At 44.7% G+C, this 18,768-nt stretch overlaps 1 protein-coding gene across 1 annotated transcript in view; it reads left to right on the forward strand.

Annotated features, from left to right (window-relative positions):
* The window catches only part of LOC112576974, a 67,118-nt gene extending 50,153 nt beyond the window's left edge, over positions 1-16,965 (forward strand). Inside the window, 12 exon segments of the mRNA XM_025259879.1 lie at positions 4,091-5,073; positions 5,313-5,618; positions 6,013-7,017; positions 8,751-8,904; positions 8,907-9,074; positions 9,119-9,804; positions 9,806-10,651; positions 10,653-11,615; positions 11,618-11,793; positions 12,218-14,315; positions 14,318-15,220; positions 15,223-16,965. Of these exon segments, the coding sequence (XP_025115664.1) occupies positions 4,126-5,073; positions 5,313-5,618; positions 6,013-7,017; positions 8,751-8,904; positions 8,907-9,074; positions 9,119-9,804; positions 9,806-10,651; positions 10,653-11,615; positions 11,618-11,793; positions 12,218-14,315; positions 14,318-15,220; positions 15,223-15,306 (8,337 nt within the window). The 5' untranslated portion in view covers positions 4,091-4,125 and the 3' untranslated portion in view covers positions 15,307-16,965.
* The last annotated feature ends 1,803 nt before the right edge of the window (positions 16,966-18,768 follow it).

Raw genomic sequence — 18,768 nt, forward strand, 5'->3', positions numbered from 1 at the left:
GGGTTAGAGGGGGGGGGAAGAGAGAAGGGGGAAGAACACGAAAATGGAGAGCTTTCCGGCGGAAGTTTATGGTGCTGCTTCTGTGTGTCGGTTATGACTTTTTTTTAAATTATTGAATAAGAACACAGGCAAAGAAACTGAAAAGTCAAGACCCTTCAAGAGGAAGAGAACCGGCGGAAGGACTATGGGTGGGGGTTGGGCAAGTGCTGAAGTCGTTATGGAACTTTTTTTTTTTTGTAGCTTTTGTGTGTGTGTCGTACGTGTCGGCCATCTCTGTCAACACGGCCACCTCCCAATCTTGCCGCCGCTGAAAACCTTCCTCCCCTCCTCCTTCGATCGCCATGCATAAATGCAAATAAGGAAGCGGGGCTGCTACGGTGGCCAGTCGCAGCCGTCACGGGGTGAGGTGGGGCGGTAGATCGGGGATGGGGAGGCATTGCCGTGCATCGCCAACTTCATCAAGCAGCCGCTTGTCGGAAGCTCCTGTGGAGGTTGTGGGGGTGGGGGAGGCGGATACCTCCTGGTCTTCGACGTGCAGGAGTCTCTACCTCCCCCATCCCAGTCCAAACTTCTTTGCCTGGCCTGATTGGCTGCTGCAGGCGAGCTTGGCGGCCGATCCGTCTTGTGGGGGGATGGCGCGTCTTGGCTTGCCACTGGCTGGCGGTGGGTCACATGGAGGCGGAGGGGCCGCCGCGATACAGGAGAGGGAGGAGGGGGAGCCGGGCGCGCTTGAGACAAGTCTGCTGTAATCTCGAGGGCCAGCAGCCAATAGGTTTCCTCCAAGGATGAGGCGTGCGCTGGAATGAGTGTCATTTTTTTTTCTGTGGCTGTGAGCTCCGACCATCCATCGCGCGCTGAGCTGTAGTCGTCGCTGCCAAAGCCAGCGTATGTGTGTGCGTGCGCTCGTCAGCAAGGGAGTTCCGGCCAGGGCGTGGGCGCTGCGTGAGCTTCTTACAGACAGCCACTGCGCGCGCAAGGTTGGGCTAGTAGTCAGTAGGAGTGTTGCGTACCTGACTGCCAAGGTGCAGCAGCAGGTGTGTAGGTGTGAAGACAAACTGTTAGAAACTGTCAAAGACTTGGCGACAAGGTGCCGGTCAGTTGTACTAGCCGCAGTGGCGAACTGAGAGAGCCAGAATCAAGTGATGTGCCACACGTATCAGGTGTTTGATAAATAAACACTATGGAATCGGCAAGACTCGAACCAGCTATCACGACAAACACAGGTAGATAGCTCGGTGGTCGTGGTGGGTCTAAGAAAACAACAACAACAACCGTCCCGCCCTTGACACGCCGTTGTCTCAGAGCGGGACAAGCACTTGGACTGACCGGCGGCCAGTGTAGGGGGAGGGGGAGGAGGCGACACAAGAGAGATAACTTGTCAGCCGCCAGCCACGTTTTTGGCGACAGTCGGCAGCTGAGCGGTTGGCAGAACTGGCTGGGGGCTGGGTGCCGGTGGCTGGAGGGGCGGCCCGCGTGGTCACGAGGTGTTGATAGCAGCGGGTGACGGGGCGCTGGCATCGGCCGGCCTACAGTGCGCGACGGCCACCACCACGGTGCGGACACACACGACTACGTACGTACGCAGCACAGACTCACACACACGCGGATGTCGCCGGGTTCTTGACGGTCACTTCATGATGTTCACGGTAAGTGGCATGTGTACGCACGCGCGCGCGAGAAAACTTTTGTTGACGTGTTGCCAGTTGTCGGTCTGTTTGTTTGATGGTTAATTCACGGAAAGTCGGCAAACTTTCCCTGTACACAACGACAGTAATTCTGATCGAGATGATTTGTACGGAAAAGCGTTCATTGACAGGAAGCTGATTACCGACACTTGAATGTTTTTGTCTGTACTATTAACTTATTCACGAACTTCTGTTCTCATATTGTGTATATATATCTCGCCCCTACCCCTCTTGTCCTGTTTTAGTAGAGATATTAAGCACCCTGGTTCTCTCTGTAACGAAAAAAAAAAGGGGGAGGATATGGAGTTCCTTCCTCGACAGACTCAACGGTGAGGCTAACTAACCCTTTGATGAAATATCGGAACTTTTGTCGGCAGCTCCTCGCTCTTGTAGTCTTGGATGTAGACACTTAGCGTGCAGGGTAGCCGTGCTTTGACCACCCTCCACCCCTTTCAGCCTCACGTCGTTCAGGTGCAGGTCAGAGGTCAGATGTCAAGCTTTCTAGAGACCCGCCATGCTTGATAGCGTTTGCACGTTGCTTGTTCTCAGGTGTACAAAGCGTGCTGTGCAGTATCGGTGCATGTTACATTATGAGGGATGGACGACCACAGACATTGGAACTCCGTCACCGCGTGCTCTCAGTAAAAGCACATTGCGATTGTCGACTGTGTCAAAAACGTCTCGGCACCCATGTCTCAGTCTTGATGTGTGCTGGGTTGTTATGGGTCTTTGGCTAGTCACTACAACAGTAAAAGACGCAGTGACTAGAAGTCCTGGACTTTCTTTAATTAGTCCTTACTTTGCTTGCACGTCTGGGACATTCATGATGGCAGCAGTTATTCTTTTTTGCTCGCGCGCCAGCTCAGCTTCTTGTCTGCTCCAAGTACCGTCAACCCTCGCCTTATCACCCGATGCTCAGCGTTGGTACTTTTGACACCAGGGCTGTCATGGCCTCCAACAACACGGCCTGACTTGTCACCAAGTCATCAGCCCCCATAGCAAGTCATCATATATAAGTTCATCACAGCAACTTTTCTAACCACAGAAGTGATCAGAAATTGGTTTTTAAAGTAGCTGTGTGTCGCGAACCCCGGGGAATGGGCATGCAAAGATGGCCCGAGGTTGCAAGTGCCGTTGCCTTGGACTGACCACATTCTGGACACCTCTACCAACTCGTACACACTTCCACTAAATTGCTAATTACACTTTTAATTGACTCCGAGCCCCCAATAAACAATACAAGGCAATTTAGTGTGATAAAGAAAGTTATTAATGATCAGGAGTATTTCAAACAACTTACAAATGATATACAATTTCAATTATGGCCGTTTTCTAGGTGTCCCGTTATTTCTCTATCCCTAGCAGATATCATGAGCCACTAATTATCTTAACTACTGTACACAGCACACTACACTCCTGTAACACACACTCGCCACTTATCACATCACACAAAGTCTCTTGCCCATGGGGAGGGCCATCCGATGTTGCTGACGTCCGAGAATCCGTTGGTGTCATTCCGTCAATCTTAGTGGCCTCCTTCACGATCGCTGAGACTCTGGCACTGCCATGTGCCACAACATGTCTCTCTCATCTTCTAGGCTGGACTGCTGTCTTAAGCTTAACATCGCCTAACAAGGACCTTATCTACCAGCCTCTGCCTTTACTGTTTGTGACCAAACAGCTGCTGGTGATGAAGCGTTGAGCACTCACTCTGTGATAGAGTGGGTCTTGCACACTTATTGAGTCAGTTGTGCTGGAGCAGTCACAATTCCAAGACAGACTCACAGCGGAGAATCTGAACAGTCTCGAACAGATCTCTGTTGCAACTTTCTTCCTCGAGAGCCCAGCATGAAGACGACAATTCCGCCAATCACAATGTTAAATCCTCATTTGCAAGGATCATCCATTCTCATGATTTCAGGCATACCACAGAGTTACTTCCAATCATTCCACTACCTAGATACATCCAATCACTCTGTAGCTAACGCTAATGATGGACAGGCGGTCACTTTGTCTTATTCCTGCCCACACTAGTTCCCCTTCTTACCCCCTCCTCACTAGTAACGTGGTCTGCGACTGCAGCGCCAAACAGGTACTTTGTGACATTAAAGGTTTATACAGAGTTGAATAATTTACATCTTTTGGTAATTATGGTTAAATTTGTGTGGTTTTGATTAAGGCCACAAACACACACACATATCTAATGGAAACTTCATTATATTCCAGGGTGTTTTCATTATGTTGTATAGTCTTGACATCTTTATTTCTTTGTTATTTAATCTTTTGAGGGACTACATCTCTTTTTTTTTAAAGAAGAATTTGTTAAAGCTCAGAATGCTGTCATTGCTACAGAGTCAAAATTGCCAAATAAGGTTATGATTTTTTTTTCTCCTTTGTATGTGCAGATTTTGCAGTTGTTTGTCTCCCACCCGACTCAGCTATGTCGGAGGAGGATCCCCCAAAAGGACCAGGTGGTGTGAATCAGTCTGATCCAGTGAAGGACACATTATCCAGTAACAGCATTAAGGACACTAAAGAAGCAGACAATTTGGCAGCTGAAGTAAATGCTACAGAAACCCAAAATAAAGCAGGAGACTGCACAAGGGGACGAGGACGCAATCGCATTTGCAAGCACTGCCGGTTTTCTTGCACGGATGTGCGCGAATTCTACCATCACCAGAGAACAGCTCATACTGAAGGTCAGGAAAATGAAGACCGCTCATCTGTGACGCCCACCACACGCCGCTCAAGTCTTCGCACCAGGCGCACAGTCAGTGCCAACAGTACCAGTGGCAACAGTGGAGAGACAGAGACAACCCTAAACACTTCAGCATTGAACGGAATTGGCAGTAAAAACGCGACAGGCAAGAGCACAACTGACAACGGTTCTGAAACAGCCGGCAGCAACTCAGCCCAAAAGTCAGCATCAGCTTCTGGTGCTCAGGTACTTACAAAGACTACTGCGAGCAGTGGGATCCTCGCTGGCAACAGTAGCATGATCAGCACAAACTCAGCTCCTACAGAAGGAGACCCTTCTCTTGATATATTGCACAACATGTCCAACAGCTTCAGCGATGACGAGAACGACTTGGGCGATGAAGGAGGACGGCTGGTCATCGACGATTCCAGCGGCACCAGTGGGAGTGCTGTCACCGCAACACCCACAAGATGTGGCAACATCCAGAATCGCACATACGTTTGCAGTGTGTGTGACTTCACATCAACATCTGCCAAGTCCTACCTTCGACACCAGCGAGATGAGCACAGTTTTGACATCATCATTTATGAGTGTGACATTTGTGACTACGCCACCAAGTACAAGCAGAAGCTGCCACGTCATCGCAAGCTGCATTTCTCTGGCACAGAGTTTGCTCTTGAAAGTGGACAGGTGTATATTTTTTTCTCACCTTATTTCAGGAATTTTCTGTACAATCTGTTAAACAAAATATTATTGTCTTGTTCACGTCTGTAAAGATGTGCAGATTGTCATGCTAGTGAATTTGTTTTTAATGTTACACATAAAATAGAATCAAAATGCCTGGAGCATATTTCTGGGTGTATTTTGCAACACGTTATTGTAGAAGTGGCTTGCATGCTAATTTTGGATGCGTGCTTTACTATTTTTAGGTCTACTCTGGCTCTGAGAGTGCCGATCTTGGTACTACATCACCTGGTGCTGTAGGTTCCAACAGTAGCAGTGCACCTGGAGAGGGAGGGACACCAGCAGCAGAGAGAGGATCCAGGGGAGCTAATATGCCAGGTAGCTCCATTGCTGATGGATCACTCCCACCTGTCATTGTCGATGATGGAGAAGATGAAGACATGGAAGAGGATGCCTCTAGCCCTCCTCCTCCAGAGATAATGGAGATTCCAGATCTCATTGAGAAGAAGAAAAAGACACGACAGGAAGTGGATCCAGCCAAATATTTTGAGGTAAAGGGGAAAAGAGTGTGTATGTAGAGAAGGGAAGGCAGAGTTGTGTTTTTAAAATTAATAATAAAGAGTACTGTGCATCGTCATGAGTTTTATTGTCATATTAAAGCAAGCTCTACTGTTAGGGTTTCAAGAATGAGGACTCTTTGCATGCAAAACAGCATGTTCTACCTCAAGTCAGCTGCACAGTTTCCCAGCATTATTTCAGGATGAATATAGTGTAACCATTCTGTATTGCTGTTAATTCTTGCCTGTCTGATATGTACAGTTAAGTATATGCTGCATGCTCCTCGACACTTGTACTAGTGTACTTTGTGGGAATTGTTCGGTTTAATTGCATTTACATTCCTTCAGTTCTTTTTACTTAACATTGTTTCTGGCACGTCTGTTGTAGGTTGTAGATGAAATTGGCATGAAGTATGCCTGCTCCAACTGTGGCAATATCTACAAATGGCGCAAATCACTCAATAAGCATTGGAAAGAAAAGCACAATGGCGAGGTACCTGATGCTAGCAAATACCCAGTTGGCATGAAGAGCCTTGTGCAGTCTGGCAATCATACTGCCTGCAATAATCGTAGAATTTACCACAATGCGCTTTTGGAGAAGATAACGGTACCACAAGAAGACACACATACACCCAACAATGCTGACAGTAATAGTGTAGTGTCACATGGAAGTTCCAGAGCTGACACACCCCAAAACTTCCTTAACGATTCCTTTAATAGTGGGCATCATTCTGACAGTAGCCATTTGACTCAGAGTTTTAGCTCTAATATGATTGGTCCATTTATCACTCCCAATCAGCCTGTATTCCCCTCCAAGCAGATAGCAAGCCTGACAGCAAACCTGAATGGACCAATTCCTTCCTCCTCTTCGGCCAACATCCTGGACTTAAGCCAAAGTTCCAGTCCAATGGATGAGACTGACAGCATCCATGAACCTGCACCTGGCATGCAGAGTGAACCACTGGATTTCTCTGTTCGCAAAGATGACGGTCATGATGCATCAGCCAGCAGTTTTGTGCCTATCAAAGTAGAGCCACCCGAGGAGAGGGATGATCATACCCACAGCATGGATGTGAACAGCTTTGAGGAAGATGACGATTCCTTGCTCAGCGCCTCCATGTCAGAAGATGGACAAGGCCACAAAACAGTTCTGACTTGCAACATCTGCTCCTTCCAGGCGAAGACCTTGGTAGATTATAGCTCCCACATGTCGCTTCATCTCAACAAGAAGGCATACAAATGTGCCGCCTGCCAGAAGCACTTTCCACAGATCGAACTGCTAAACGAGCACTTCAGCAGCCGTCACATGGAGCTTATAACCTCTTACAAGGTGCGCTCTGATTCCCAATATAAAAAGCAGCAGAAAAACCCCTGCAAGTTAAGAAATGACAGTGTATGTATAGCTTTGTTTTGCTTTATCTGTGTCTGTGCATTGCGTTCTCTAACCTCCACATAGAGCCGAACAGTACAGGATTGGGAGATTCCTAATTTTCTACAAATAATGGCCGCTAGATACAAGGTAAAGATGATGGTAGCCACAGCAGCAGTGAGTGGAATCCACTCTGCACCATCAGCGAAATTTGAATTAAAAGAAAGTTTTTGAAACAAAAGAAGGTATATGTAAAGTGTAAACTCCCTATCATGAACTGATCATGTAAGTATTGTAGATTACGTGATTGGAAATGTGCTTGTTTTTGTGCATCACAGACATGCATGTTTTCAACAAATCTTTTAACAGTTTTCTCCTTCCTTTCTGGTGTCATCTTGCACTATTTGTCTTAACAGTTATCTGCATGCATAGGAGAGTGCACACAAAGGTGGAGGAGTCAAATAATCATTTAAAACACATGTGAGGGGACAACATCAATATCTCTGCTCTCTTTGATTACAATAGTCACATAGATGTGTACATTTTTTCAAAATGCATATATTCTCATTTTTCATGGAAAATATTCTAAGATCTAAAATCATAATAACAGTTTTGTACCTAATACTTTTCAAACACTGGCAAATAGAACAGACTTCATCATGAACCAGGGGCTAAGGTATTGAGACAGGACTTTTTTAAACCAGAACATATACATTTGAGAGCTACTAAAATCTTCAATTTTTTTTTTAAATGTCTAGTGTTTCTGCATGCTTTGATGTTGCAATCCTGTGTTTTTTGTGGAAATAAGACTGCACAACCTTAGATTTTCTTAACAGCATGTTAAATGTTCGTGGATTTTTGTGTGTGTGCGGTGTTTTTTGTTGTGAACCAGTTTCTTGGTTCTCGATCACTGTGCTCAATGCTGAGTTAGACTTTAATCATGTGTAGCTCCAGTGTGTGATGGTAGGACTGTTGCAAAATTTGTAAAATTCACTGCCTTTGCGGGGTTTTAAAAAGAAATACATAGAATTCCCTCCTGCTTGCACTGGCAACATGAAGATGACCTATTTTTTATAACGTTTTTTCCTACCTAAAAAGGTCAAAGGTAAGGGTACTCCCATGACCTTTCAGTTATTGGGAAGCCAGACTGTATTTTCTTGGGGTCAGATTATTGTATATATGTATATTTTTTAAAGGGTGGTTTTCATCCTATTTCTCATTGCCTTATCTTCCCTACCTCTGGAGCTGGGTACAGCTGCGTTGATTCAGGAAAGTTTGTTGCCCCAAATAGGTATTGAACCTTCAGGTTTATATGTCGATTATAATGTCGATGTATTACCCTGCTTTCAGCTTCTCACCCTTCCTCTGCTGAAGTAGGTTTGACATAAGATGCTATTCCTTGCTAACCTCTTTGTAGGTACAGCCAGCATTGACTTAAAACTTTTCAGCTTAGCTTATCTACTTTCTACCTGTGGTATAGTATGCTTTTTTGTGCGCCTTACATCATTTGTGGTCCCTGGATTGCCTCCCACACTATATTGCACTGTTTGCTTATGTGCACAATTGCCATTAATGTTAATAAGCTGTATGATTCTGAGTGAAGAAATATCTCTCAAAAGAAAATGGGCAATTGCTATCCACTTGAATTTAAGCCTGCAAATTTAAATTATAGGTATAACGTGTTAAAGAAAGAAAATCACTTTGTAGGATTGGTAGTTAAGAGCAGAAGGCCATAACACCATTGTCTCTCTATGCAGGAGGCAATCCAGAAGATACCACATGGACTGCAGCAAACTTACCACCTCTTGAAAATGCCACTTCAGTCAATTCCAACTATTTCTTCACAGGAATCGGGCTCCAATGACTCTAAGCAACTCAAGTGCAACATGTGTGACTTTGTGGCCAAGTGGCCGCAGAGCTGCAAAAGCATGCCGTGTCCCACTCAGAGGATCGCCCCTTTGTATGCATCGTGTGTGCCTCAACATACAAATGGAAGTGGGACTTGGTGAAGCACTTTGACAAGGCCCATAGTGCCCTCCCTAATCCATACAAGCGTAAAGACTCTTCAACACCCATCAGCAGTTTAAGGGAAGGGTCTGAATGTGTGGGGACAACAGCATGCCAGAGATGGAGGAAAACAGCGAGCCACCATCCAAGCGTAGGCGGCGAGGATCAGGTGCCAGTCTGCCTGACTTGTCTCATTATGGAGAGACGGCAGACTCCTACCCTCAGGATGACAGCAGTGTAGCAGGAATTCTGGCCATCACTCAAGCCGCTAACCAGATGGTCAGCAGACAACCCAACTTCTTGGACGATGGGCCTGTGGACTACAACGGTACACTGACACCTGGAGGAAAGCCCCTTGATCTAGCTAACCGATCTCAGGAGCAAAACACTTCGATGAGAGACCAAGCAGATGGCAATACTTCTGAGTCTGGAAGTGTTGATGGTATCCGTACCATAAACGAAAAAACTCAGAAGGCAGTAGTATCAGCTTTAAAAAATCGCCAAGGAGGAAAAACAACCACAGTCACACGAAGTGTCACTGGAAATGTCCCAGAGACTTCCCTGCCCTACAAATGTACAAGATGCGAGTATCGTGCACGATGGCCTTCAGAGATTACTCAGCACATGAAGAATCACTCTGATGAGAAGCCATACTGCTGTCCTAATTGCACATACAGAAGCAAGTGGAAGTGGGATGTTGTCAAACACATGAAACGATGTGGAGGTGGGACCATCAAGGATGTCATAGATACCACTCAGAAGAAGAACCGTGGTGCTCCCCCCAATGCTACAGTCATGCCCGAGGGCAACGTCACACCAACCACCCCTCAGCCGCAAGCTGTGGCAGGCAACTCCGTGGCATATATTGTCAACACAACTGCTGCTGATGGTAAAATCAAGCCAGCTATCATTGTCCCAAGAGATTTGTCTGCCAGCTCTTCATCTCCTGCAGTCACATCTGCAGCTTTGGCTTCTGCCCTGGCATCTGCCCAGCGAACCAGAGCCTGCAAGCCCTAGTGCTAGTGCTAGCAATCTTTCAGGCTCTGGCTCTGGTGTAACCCAGAACACCAGTAGCAAGAATGCCCAGCACCCATTATTTCGCAGCCTCATAAACCAGGGTCAGCATCATTGCCTGGAATGCCCTTTCATTGGTAACAGTCCTGCAGAATTGAAGCGACACATGGTATTGCACTCAGAAAACAAGCCCTTCATTTGTGGTGTATGTGGATATAGCTCACGATGGAAGTGTGATCTCAAAAAGCACATTAAGGGGTACAGTCATTACAACCCCCTCAATGCTGACATTATGGATTCTAGCGATGCTAGTAATGGCGACAAGGAAAGTTACAAATGCAGGCATTGTACATTCGAGGCCAGCAGTTCTCCAGCACTGGAGGTGCACATGAGAGAAGAACACAACAGTGCTGGCAGCTCCCAAGACAAGCAATCATCCAGCCGATTCAGATGCAGCATGTGCGACTTCATGTCTGATGATCTTGGTGTCTTTGCACAGCATCGCAGGTCCCATGGCAGTCAGAAGGCTGTCACCCAGACATCTCCGGTGCCAGAGGATGTGGAGCCTGTTGTTGTAGAGGACCAAGACGAAGCACGCCTGAAGCACCCTCGCAAGCCTATGAAGAAGTTCACCTGTGGTAAAGTGCAGCTTTGTGTGCATCAAACGCCAGATGATGGTAGCTCACGAGAGAGAACATGAGCTAGAGAGCACGATGGTCAGTTGCTTTTACTGCAAGATACGCTTCAGGAACAAAAACCACCTGCTGAATCACATCACTGATCACCCTGACTTCAACCCCAATGAATGGGAAACATTTTTTGCTGAGGATGATGCCAGTACAGAAGATGTCAATAACAATAACAACAATGGTAGCAGCAAAAATAAACCAGCAGTCACTGACACGGGACTGCTTGCTAACACCATCGATTTAACTCGCACGCAGAATTCACCTCATGCAATAAACCATACTCCCCAGCCAGCTCAGCAACCATCTGAATCCATTCGAAAGTTTGAGTGTGAATGGTGCACAGCAACGTTTGCACATGTGACCACTCTCTACCAGCATGCTCAAAATATCCATCCCCTTGAGCTCCAAGAGCAAGAAGCCAATGAAGTATCAAGTCAGATAACCTCTGCAAGTTCCCGGAAATCCCAAGGAGCGTCTCGCTCTCTTCCAACCCAGCACACTCCACAGAACCACGGTAACCTGTCTGGAGTCTCCAAGCCAGTCTCTTTGCTAGTGGCTAGTGGAAACCTCTCAGCAGGGTCATTCACTGGCCTTAAGCCAAATGGGGCTTCTACCTCACGAAGCACACTGTCCTCGGCAGGTTCTGTTCAGTTTCAAGCAAATGGCCAGTTGCCAGGCCTCAAGAACAGTGGGGGCAGCATCCAGTCAGCGTCCCTGACCTCACATGCAAATGAAACGAAGCAAGTGTTTCTGATCTCAAGCACATATCCAAAGGATGTCAATGCCAATAAAATGGTTGATGCTCCCATGAATTTGACAGCAGCTGCAGTTGCTGATGACCCTGCCAACAAGCAGCTTTTCAGTGCACAAAGTGCATGTACACAGCACCCTCTGCTCCAGTCTATTTACGCCACATTGAGATGCATGGGAGCAACAATCATCATAAATGCTGGTTTTGCGACTTCAGCGTGCCTCGGCTGAACAAGCTATACCATCACATGCGCAATAGTCATGCCACGATGTGGACCACCAATGTCAGCAAGCAGGCCGAGCAGGAACTTCTGTCTCACATTGCCAAAGAGTCGCTCAAGTAAGTACACCTAGAGCTATGCATGAGTAGGAAGGGGAGAGAAGCATAGGATGTTAGTTATTTCACATTTTTTAAAGGGTTGTTTTGCATTTATAGAAGACAATGTTGCGTATTTTTTTCTTAAATTTTATTTCACTAAACTCTTATGGGATGGATGCATAATAGGTTGCAGAAAACTAGATGTTTTGTAGATTAGAAAATTATTACACATGACTGGAAAGGCACCTAAGTGTGTGCTGGTGTTCGAGAAATTGCTCATGCACACCTTCTCCCTCATGTGTTATTCTCAGTCGCATATGCCTGTATCACATGATATCACATATATTAAGAGAAAGTTTTGGGACCCACTCAAATGCTTTCATCATCGTAGATAGTGATTTTCAAATTAAAAGACGGTGATAACTGTCTTGTTTTTCAATTGTAGGTATGCTTTGGAGGTGGATGCTGAAGACATCCAAGATGTTGTGTCACCTGTACCATCTTCATTTGCTGAGAAGCAGCAGCAACCCAAGGTAGAGCCACATGCGCAGGACCCTTCCAATCCCATCGTATGCCGCAAGGTGATCACCGCTTACCAGGGTGTTCCCATACAGCCTCTCCTGGCAGAAGGGGTTCACATGTACAAATGTGCTTCATGCCACTTCATCAACAATAGTGCCCCTGCTGTTGCAGCTCACACTAAAGCCATGCATGAGCCACAGGGCAAGTATCAGTGTGGATATTGCAATTTTAACGCCGATAAGCAGAAGGAGGTTCAACACCACGAGAAACTGAGTCACCCAAACCAGTTCGTCTTCATCTATGCTGTTATTCTGGAGGACATCAACACCGCCACAGAGCAGGGTCTGTCGCAGGAAATGCAAACCTTAAGGAAATGTCTACAAGCAAGCAAAACTGAGCCTATGGACTCGACCAGAATGCTGGGAAACCATTTAAGCTGCATGCACTGCCCATTTACCACAGCATCCCCCAGCTTGCTGCAGCAGCACCTCAAGCAGCATAACAGCAATGGCAAGTACCGATGCGGAGACTGTGACTTCAGCACTGACAGCAGCAGCATTCTGGTCCAGCACAGCAGTGTGCACGATTCTGTGTCTGATTCTATTCCATCTCCCTTTATGACTGTTGCAAAAAGTAAATTGAGTGGTTCCATGGCAGTTGATGCTGCATCTGATGAGGAGGCCATGGATCTCAGCCAGGACAGCGCTGTAGAAGTGGCCAGTAAGGAGTCGAGTGAGAAAGAGGCATCGTTTGTTCAAACATCAACTCCTAACAAAGGATTAAGAAATGCTGAGGCTGTGAACTTTAGCTTGAACTCAGAAGAGCTTGTGCTGAGTGAACAAGCCAAAAAGGTTCAGAACAAAATGAAAACCAATGGCCGCATCCGCTACAAATGTGTCAGATGTCCCTTCCATACTTTTTGTCGCAATAACATTATTAAACATCGACGCCAGCACCTTATTACAAGCCGTTTTCGGTGCAGATTTTGCAACTACAGTGCCACACGTGCCTTTCTGTTGAAGCAGCACGAACGTTTCCACTTGGATGACGGAGAGGGTGGCATACTGCTGAGCTCAAGACCTTACCAAGACATTTTTCTTGATCCATACAACGAAAATGCGGAGATGGAGCTACCAGAGGCAGAGTGCAGCACAAAGAATGAAAGCAGCAGTCATGACTTGGAAGAAACAAATGGTGATCAGGATGGTCAGAGTCGTGCAACTTTGTTGGTGAATGGAGGAAGTCCTGTCATAAAACAAGAGCTGCTGACGTGCAAATCAACTGATGTGGAGGCCAAAGCAATCATGGAGGCAGAAAATGCAAATGCTACTGGGGAGGTTTCGGCATCATCACCAGCCCACGAGTTGGGAAGCATAACTGACAAGCAGTTCCGTAGCTTCAAGTGCAAACACTGCCCCTACAGCAGCAATTCCAGCCATGAATTCCGCAAGCACTGCAGTTTCCATGGAGAAGAGAATCGTTACAAGTGTGACTACTGCTCTTACAGCTTAGACCGCCTGAACCTTCTGTCCCAGCATCGTAAATTGCATTGCGATGAACACAACTTTGAGCCAAACCCGTCTGTGGCCAAGCTGCTCAACCACCAGGCCATCTTGAAGCCACTGCTTTCTGCTGATCCAGAGTCTGTTCTTGTGGCAACTATTGACGATGATCCCTCATCTCCCTTTACTTCATCTGCCAAGAAAAATCAAAGCATAGCAGAGCCAGCGGGAGAGTTTTTCGCCTGCCAGTATTGTCCTTACAAGACTACAAAGGACAAGGCATTTGAAATTCATCGTGGAATGCACAATTTGAAGCGTAAATATATCTGTGACTACTGTGACTGGTCAGCTGATCGTCTTTCTCTCCTGTACCGCCATCGAAATGTGCATAGCAGTGAGGAGGGCTTTGACTCGACACCTATGGACAACATTTTTATCAATCATGAATTTGCAGAGGATAGACCTGGCGAATTTGAGGCTAAGCTGCTAGATCTGGGGACCTCGAAGGAAGGAGTACCTTGAGTTGTGCCCTAGGAGGCTCTAGTTCTGCCCTGTCAGGTTCCCCACCCTTTAAACTGTCCATTGTGAAGAAGACATACGGTTGCCCACACTGTCCTTTCACCACTGGCAACAAAAGTTCCTACGATTATCATGTAGGTCTGCATAGTGGAGCTGGCAAGTTTCAGTGTGAGAAATGTAGCTACAATTCTGACCGCTGGTCACTGGTATGCCAGCACAACCGCATCCATCAAGAGCAGGAACTGAAGGAGTCCACTCTGGATAGTTCAGCTGCTAAACGACGTCTTCGATGCCCCAAATGTCCTTACCATGGGCCCAGCAAGCAGCTCCTTGACCAGCACATGGAGATGCACAGTGCAAAACCATTGCAGGAGAACTCTAATGATGGCTTTGCACATGCAGATAATACAGAAGAAAATACTGACGCCATGGTAGATCTCCAGGCTGAAGCCATGGATGAGGCGAACACTGCAGTTGATGAAGAAGCAGCCATCAAAGGTCTTCGGTGCCACAAATGTCCTTTCAGCACATCTTCCAAAGATGACTTGAGCCATCATCTCAAGCAGCATTCTGGGTGTGGAACCCTGGTCTGTCCATACTGCGACTTCAGCTGTGCAACTGAAGACAGTCTGCTGTCTCATGTTCAGGTTCACTTTCCCAGTGCCCCAATCGATCGTGAAACACTGTGGCAAATGATGGCTTGTCACAGAAGGATGCATCAGCTGGCAAGTCGTCTTGCACAAAAACCTCGTCTGAAGCTTCACAGAAAAAAGGCGAAGTGCCAAAGATCAAGGATGAACCTTCAGAAGACATCGCAGAAAAGCTTAATCCTGCCCCAGGTAAAGCCACACCCAAAGTGGGCACCAAAGATCCACACAAGACTTCAGAGGGTGTTGCACAGAAGACAAAAGTTTATGTTTGCCAGTACTGTGAGCGAGAATTTGAGGAGAAGACTCAGATGATTCAGCACGAGCGGCAGCATATCTGTTAAGATGTGATCTCTGCTTCCAGTGAAGGTTATCTTCACCACTATGTGCCTACTTTATGCTTTTTGTTATTGCGCTTCCCTTTCAGGTCGCACAGAACTATATAGTTTTCTACATGGTTTTTACATTATGACTTTATAGACTTATAAACCAGGTTTTCCTCTCCCCCAGTGGTTTATACTGTTGAGACTGTACATTCCAGAATAGATTAAACGCTTTTTCACTGCTGTATTGATATGCTTAAACCTGTTGAAGGATTTTGTAGGATTTGTATGTATATATAGAAAGAGACTATATTCATGAATTTTTCCCACTTGGCATAAAGAAGTTGACATTTATGTATTTATGTAAACACAAACTATCGAAATTCTTTCACCAACTGTGAAGGTAAAACGAATCAAGGTTGACTGTTCCTTTTTTTTTTTTTGTTTTTTAAACAATGAAGAAAATCAGTGATGATAATAAGCATGCATAGCGCCATATCTCATTCCTATAAGCTAATGAATCATTGAAACGTTGCTATAATCTTCTGCAGAAAATGATATCATGGAAGACTGATTTTTGTTTGATTTTTGCTTAAGTATCAGATCAATTCAACGGAGAGCAGTAGTCAGAGTGGCTAATGCAGTGATGTATTTTTTCACTGATCAGGATGTTAATGAGTTACAGTTAACAGCTTAACGAAACGGCAAAGATTTAAGATGCATATTTTTGTTTATACTGGATGAACACAAGTGTGCTACATTTGAAAATGAAAACCATTGTGAACTCTGAACAGTTCTTGTATCAGACTAGCCAACCAACATTCAATTTGGTATGACTGTGCCTTAAGAACAGTTGCTTTGCAAGTGAAAAAAGGTCTTTATATGCAATAATATTAACATCTGATGCACCTCCTATAAGACCTATTTGTATATGACACTATGGCAAGCAAAAATAAGCATAGATGAAGATAATGTGCTTGATTATGCAAGATATGATACAGACAGGTGGCTTGTAGTTTCTGATCCCTTTTTCTCTTATCTTATAAGTGTGTTTGCATGCATGTGTGCACATCATTCCGCCATCCCCTTTCCCTCATCATGTTTCAAGTGTGATTAACAGCAAATTTGCTTTAAATCTCAAAGTTTTCTCTTCAAGTGTTGTACAAACTATAAACAAAAGATGTTCATCACACAGGAAAGAGAACATCCATGTTGTAAATGTTATCATCACCTTGTGCGGCCTGTTGACACATGGCATAGATAACTGGGATGATGTGCTGCTGTTTTTCCACAAAAAGACGAAATATATTTATGTAACCAGTTTGTATTGGTTTTGATTTAAGCCTTACTCGAATGAAGCCGAGAACATGCCTTTTTTCCCCTTTTGAAATTGTGAACCACTTCGATAGTTTGCTGTGAATATGTTAATTAGTTTTGACTATGCAAGTGGGTCTTATTTTTTATGAGAACTGAACTTTTCTATTCTTAGCATTTGTACATAGATCCTATCAAAAGTAGTGTTTTTAAAAACATTTCCTGGTGCTTTGTTTCTGGGCACATTGCTCAGCTGCCTTAAGTTTTCCATTTTAAAGCAAAATTTAAAATTTGGTGTTTTTGTACGTGTGTGGCCATGGTAGTCACACCTATATTACAGCTTCATCAGCATCATCAGAATAGTCTGCCCTTGAAAGTCATGAAACTAAGTATAAAATGTGCAATCATGTCTTCACTTCGATTCAGCTTTCTAGTCCATTCCAGTAAAAAAAAATTATTCACAGGAATAACTTATGTAATTTCGATGTTGAAATCCGAAGTGAAAGGACTTTCTATTTCCTGTCCCACACAGACTTCTTTTACTTTATGTACCCAGTTCAAAATTAAAGTCAGTGAGGTGAATGCATTTAATTGAACAAGATAACTTAGTCACATGGCCAATCTCTGTCAACAGTTTTATCTTTAGAAATGTGCAATTACCAGTTTTGCAGAACAAAAGGATGGGCAGTAATGAACAAGATATCTAGTCTCCCATAGTGCAATATCGCTTCCCTGCCATGAAAATGTCACATCATATTAGAAAGAAAGAACAAAAGACATATCGCTAAAATTTTGTTTTGGTTGCTTTATTACAGCTGCTCTTAATACATTTTGTTGCCAAGAGCAAAGAACTAAGTTGATGCCTAGTTCTGTCACTTAAAATTCTAGTTTTGGTTCACTCAGTTTGCAAGTCATGATAAATGGCAGTGTGTGCAAAGATTGAAGACCTTGCTTTTGACAAATATGGAGAAAATTTTATTAAAGACGGTGACTTTCTGCTACGTTTTTTTTTCATCCTACCCCACTTGGACACCTTCCCCTCACCCCTAACGATAGAACTTGTTGATCCTGTTCACTTGTCTTCACATGATGTTTTGATATTTTTTAAAGAACATTTATCATTCCAGAGCTGTGTATTTCACTCCCGCAAACATTCCCCCCAAATTAATGGATCCAGTTGTGGGTTGTTATTTTTTAAATATTTTTTAAGACTTGTATCATTCCAGAGCTGGTGTCTTTCACCCTAGAAGTCTTCTCTGTTCCACTTGTTTTACTGCTGATAAAAATGGACGAACATTTTCCTGCTTTGTAAAAAAAATTTTTTTTTAGTGTGTAAGCAAAAATTGAGACCAAGTATGTGGATTATTTGCCCTCTAAATATGATTGATCTTCCTTGAGACCTTGAATGTGAGCATCATGATCTCCCCTGTAGCAACGTGAACATGGTGGTGCGTCTGTCTGGATGATTTCCGGCAGGAAGGACGTATCTTCATTCCTACCATCAAATAAAGGCTGCTTGAAATTAAAGCATTTTTATTTCCTGGGGTCATTAGAGAGTGAGGTGTAGACCTCGCCTTTCTTGGGCCAGCTTTATTTGAGGGAGGTGCCCATCTCTTCTCTCTTTTCCTCACCCCAATAATGAGTCAGGTAGCCATCCAGGCCAGCTAGGTCAACAGAGGGATTTGTGCTTCGCTGCACCTCTCAGTTTGGATGCCTGTGCTCTAACCACTTGACTATCTGCTTTCCCAAACTGTATAATGGGGACTAATTCTTGTGTTTAGTAGGCATTCCAGGTAATTGAATATTTAAGTTAAAAGATATTTAAGTTGTGAAATGTTTGGCATAATTCCTACATTGATAAACGTGTTTTAAAATGTTGAGCATTGTACAGTTGAGGTGGCTTGTTTAAAATATTTTTTGTCAAAGGGGCTTCTTGTATTTTGCACTTAATGCTGCCACCTTTATTGGGGCATGTGTCTTTCCATCTTTGCCCTATGGTATTTTGTTAGGAATATATTTTTTTTTGGCAAATTTCTTGATTGTGTTTTGAGATAATGTGTAGTTTATAACTTTTACATGCTCTTTGCTTTAGGTTAATGGTGAAATCAGTGCCAATGGGGCATATGGGGAGACTGTAACCAATGTGTTCATGGCTGTATCTTTTTTGTT

The sequence above is a fragment of the Pomacea canaliculata genome, linkage group LG12 (assembly GCF_003073045.1).
Source record: "Pomacea canaliculata isolate SZHN2017 linkage group LG12, ASM307304v1, whole genome shotgun sequence".
Lineage (NCBI taxonomy): Eukaryota > Metazoa > Mollusca > Gastropoda > Architaenioglossa > Ampullariidae > Pomacea > Pomacea canaliculata.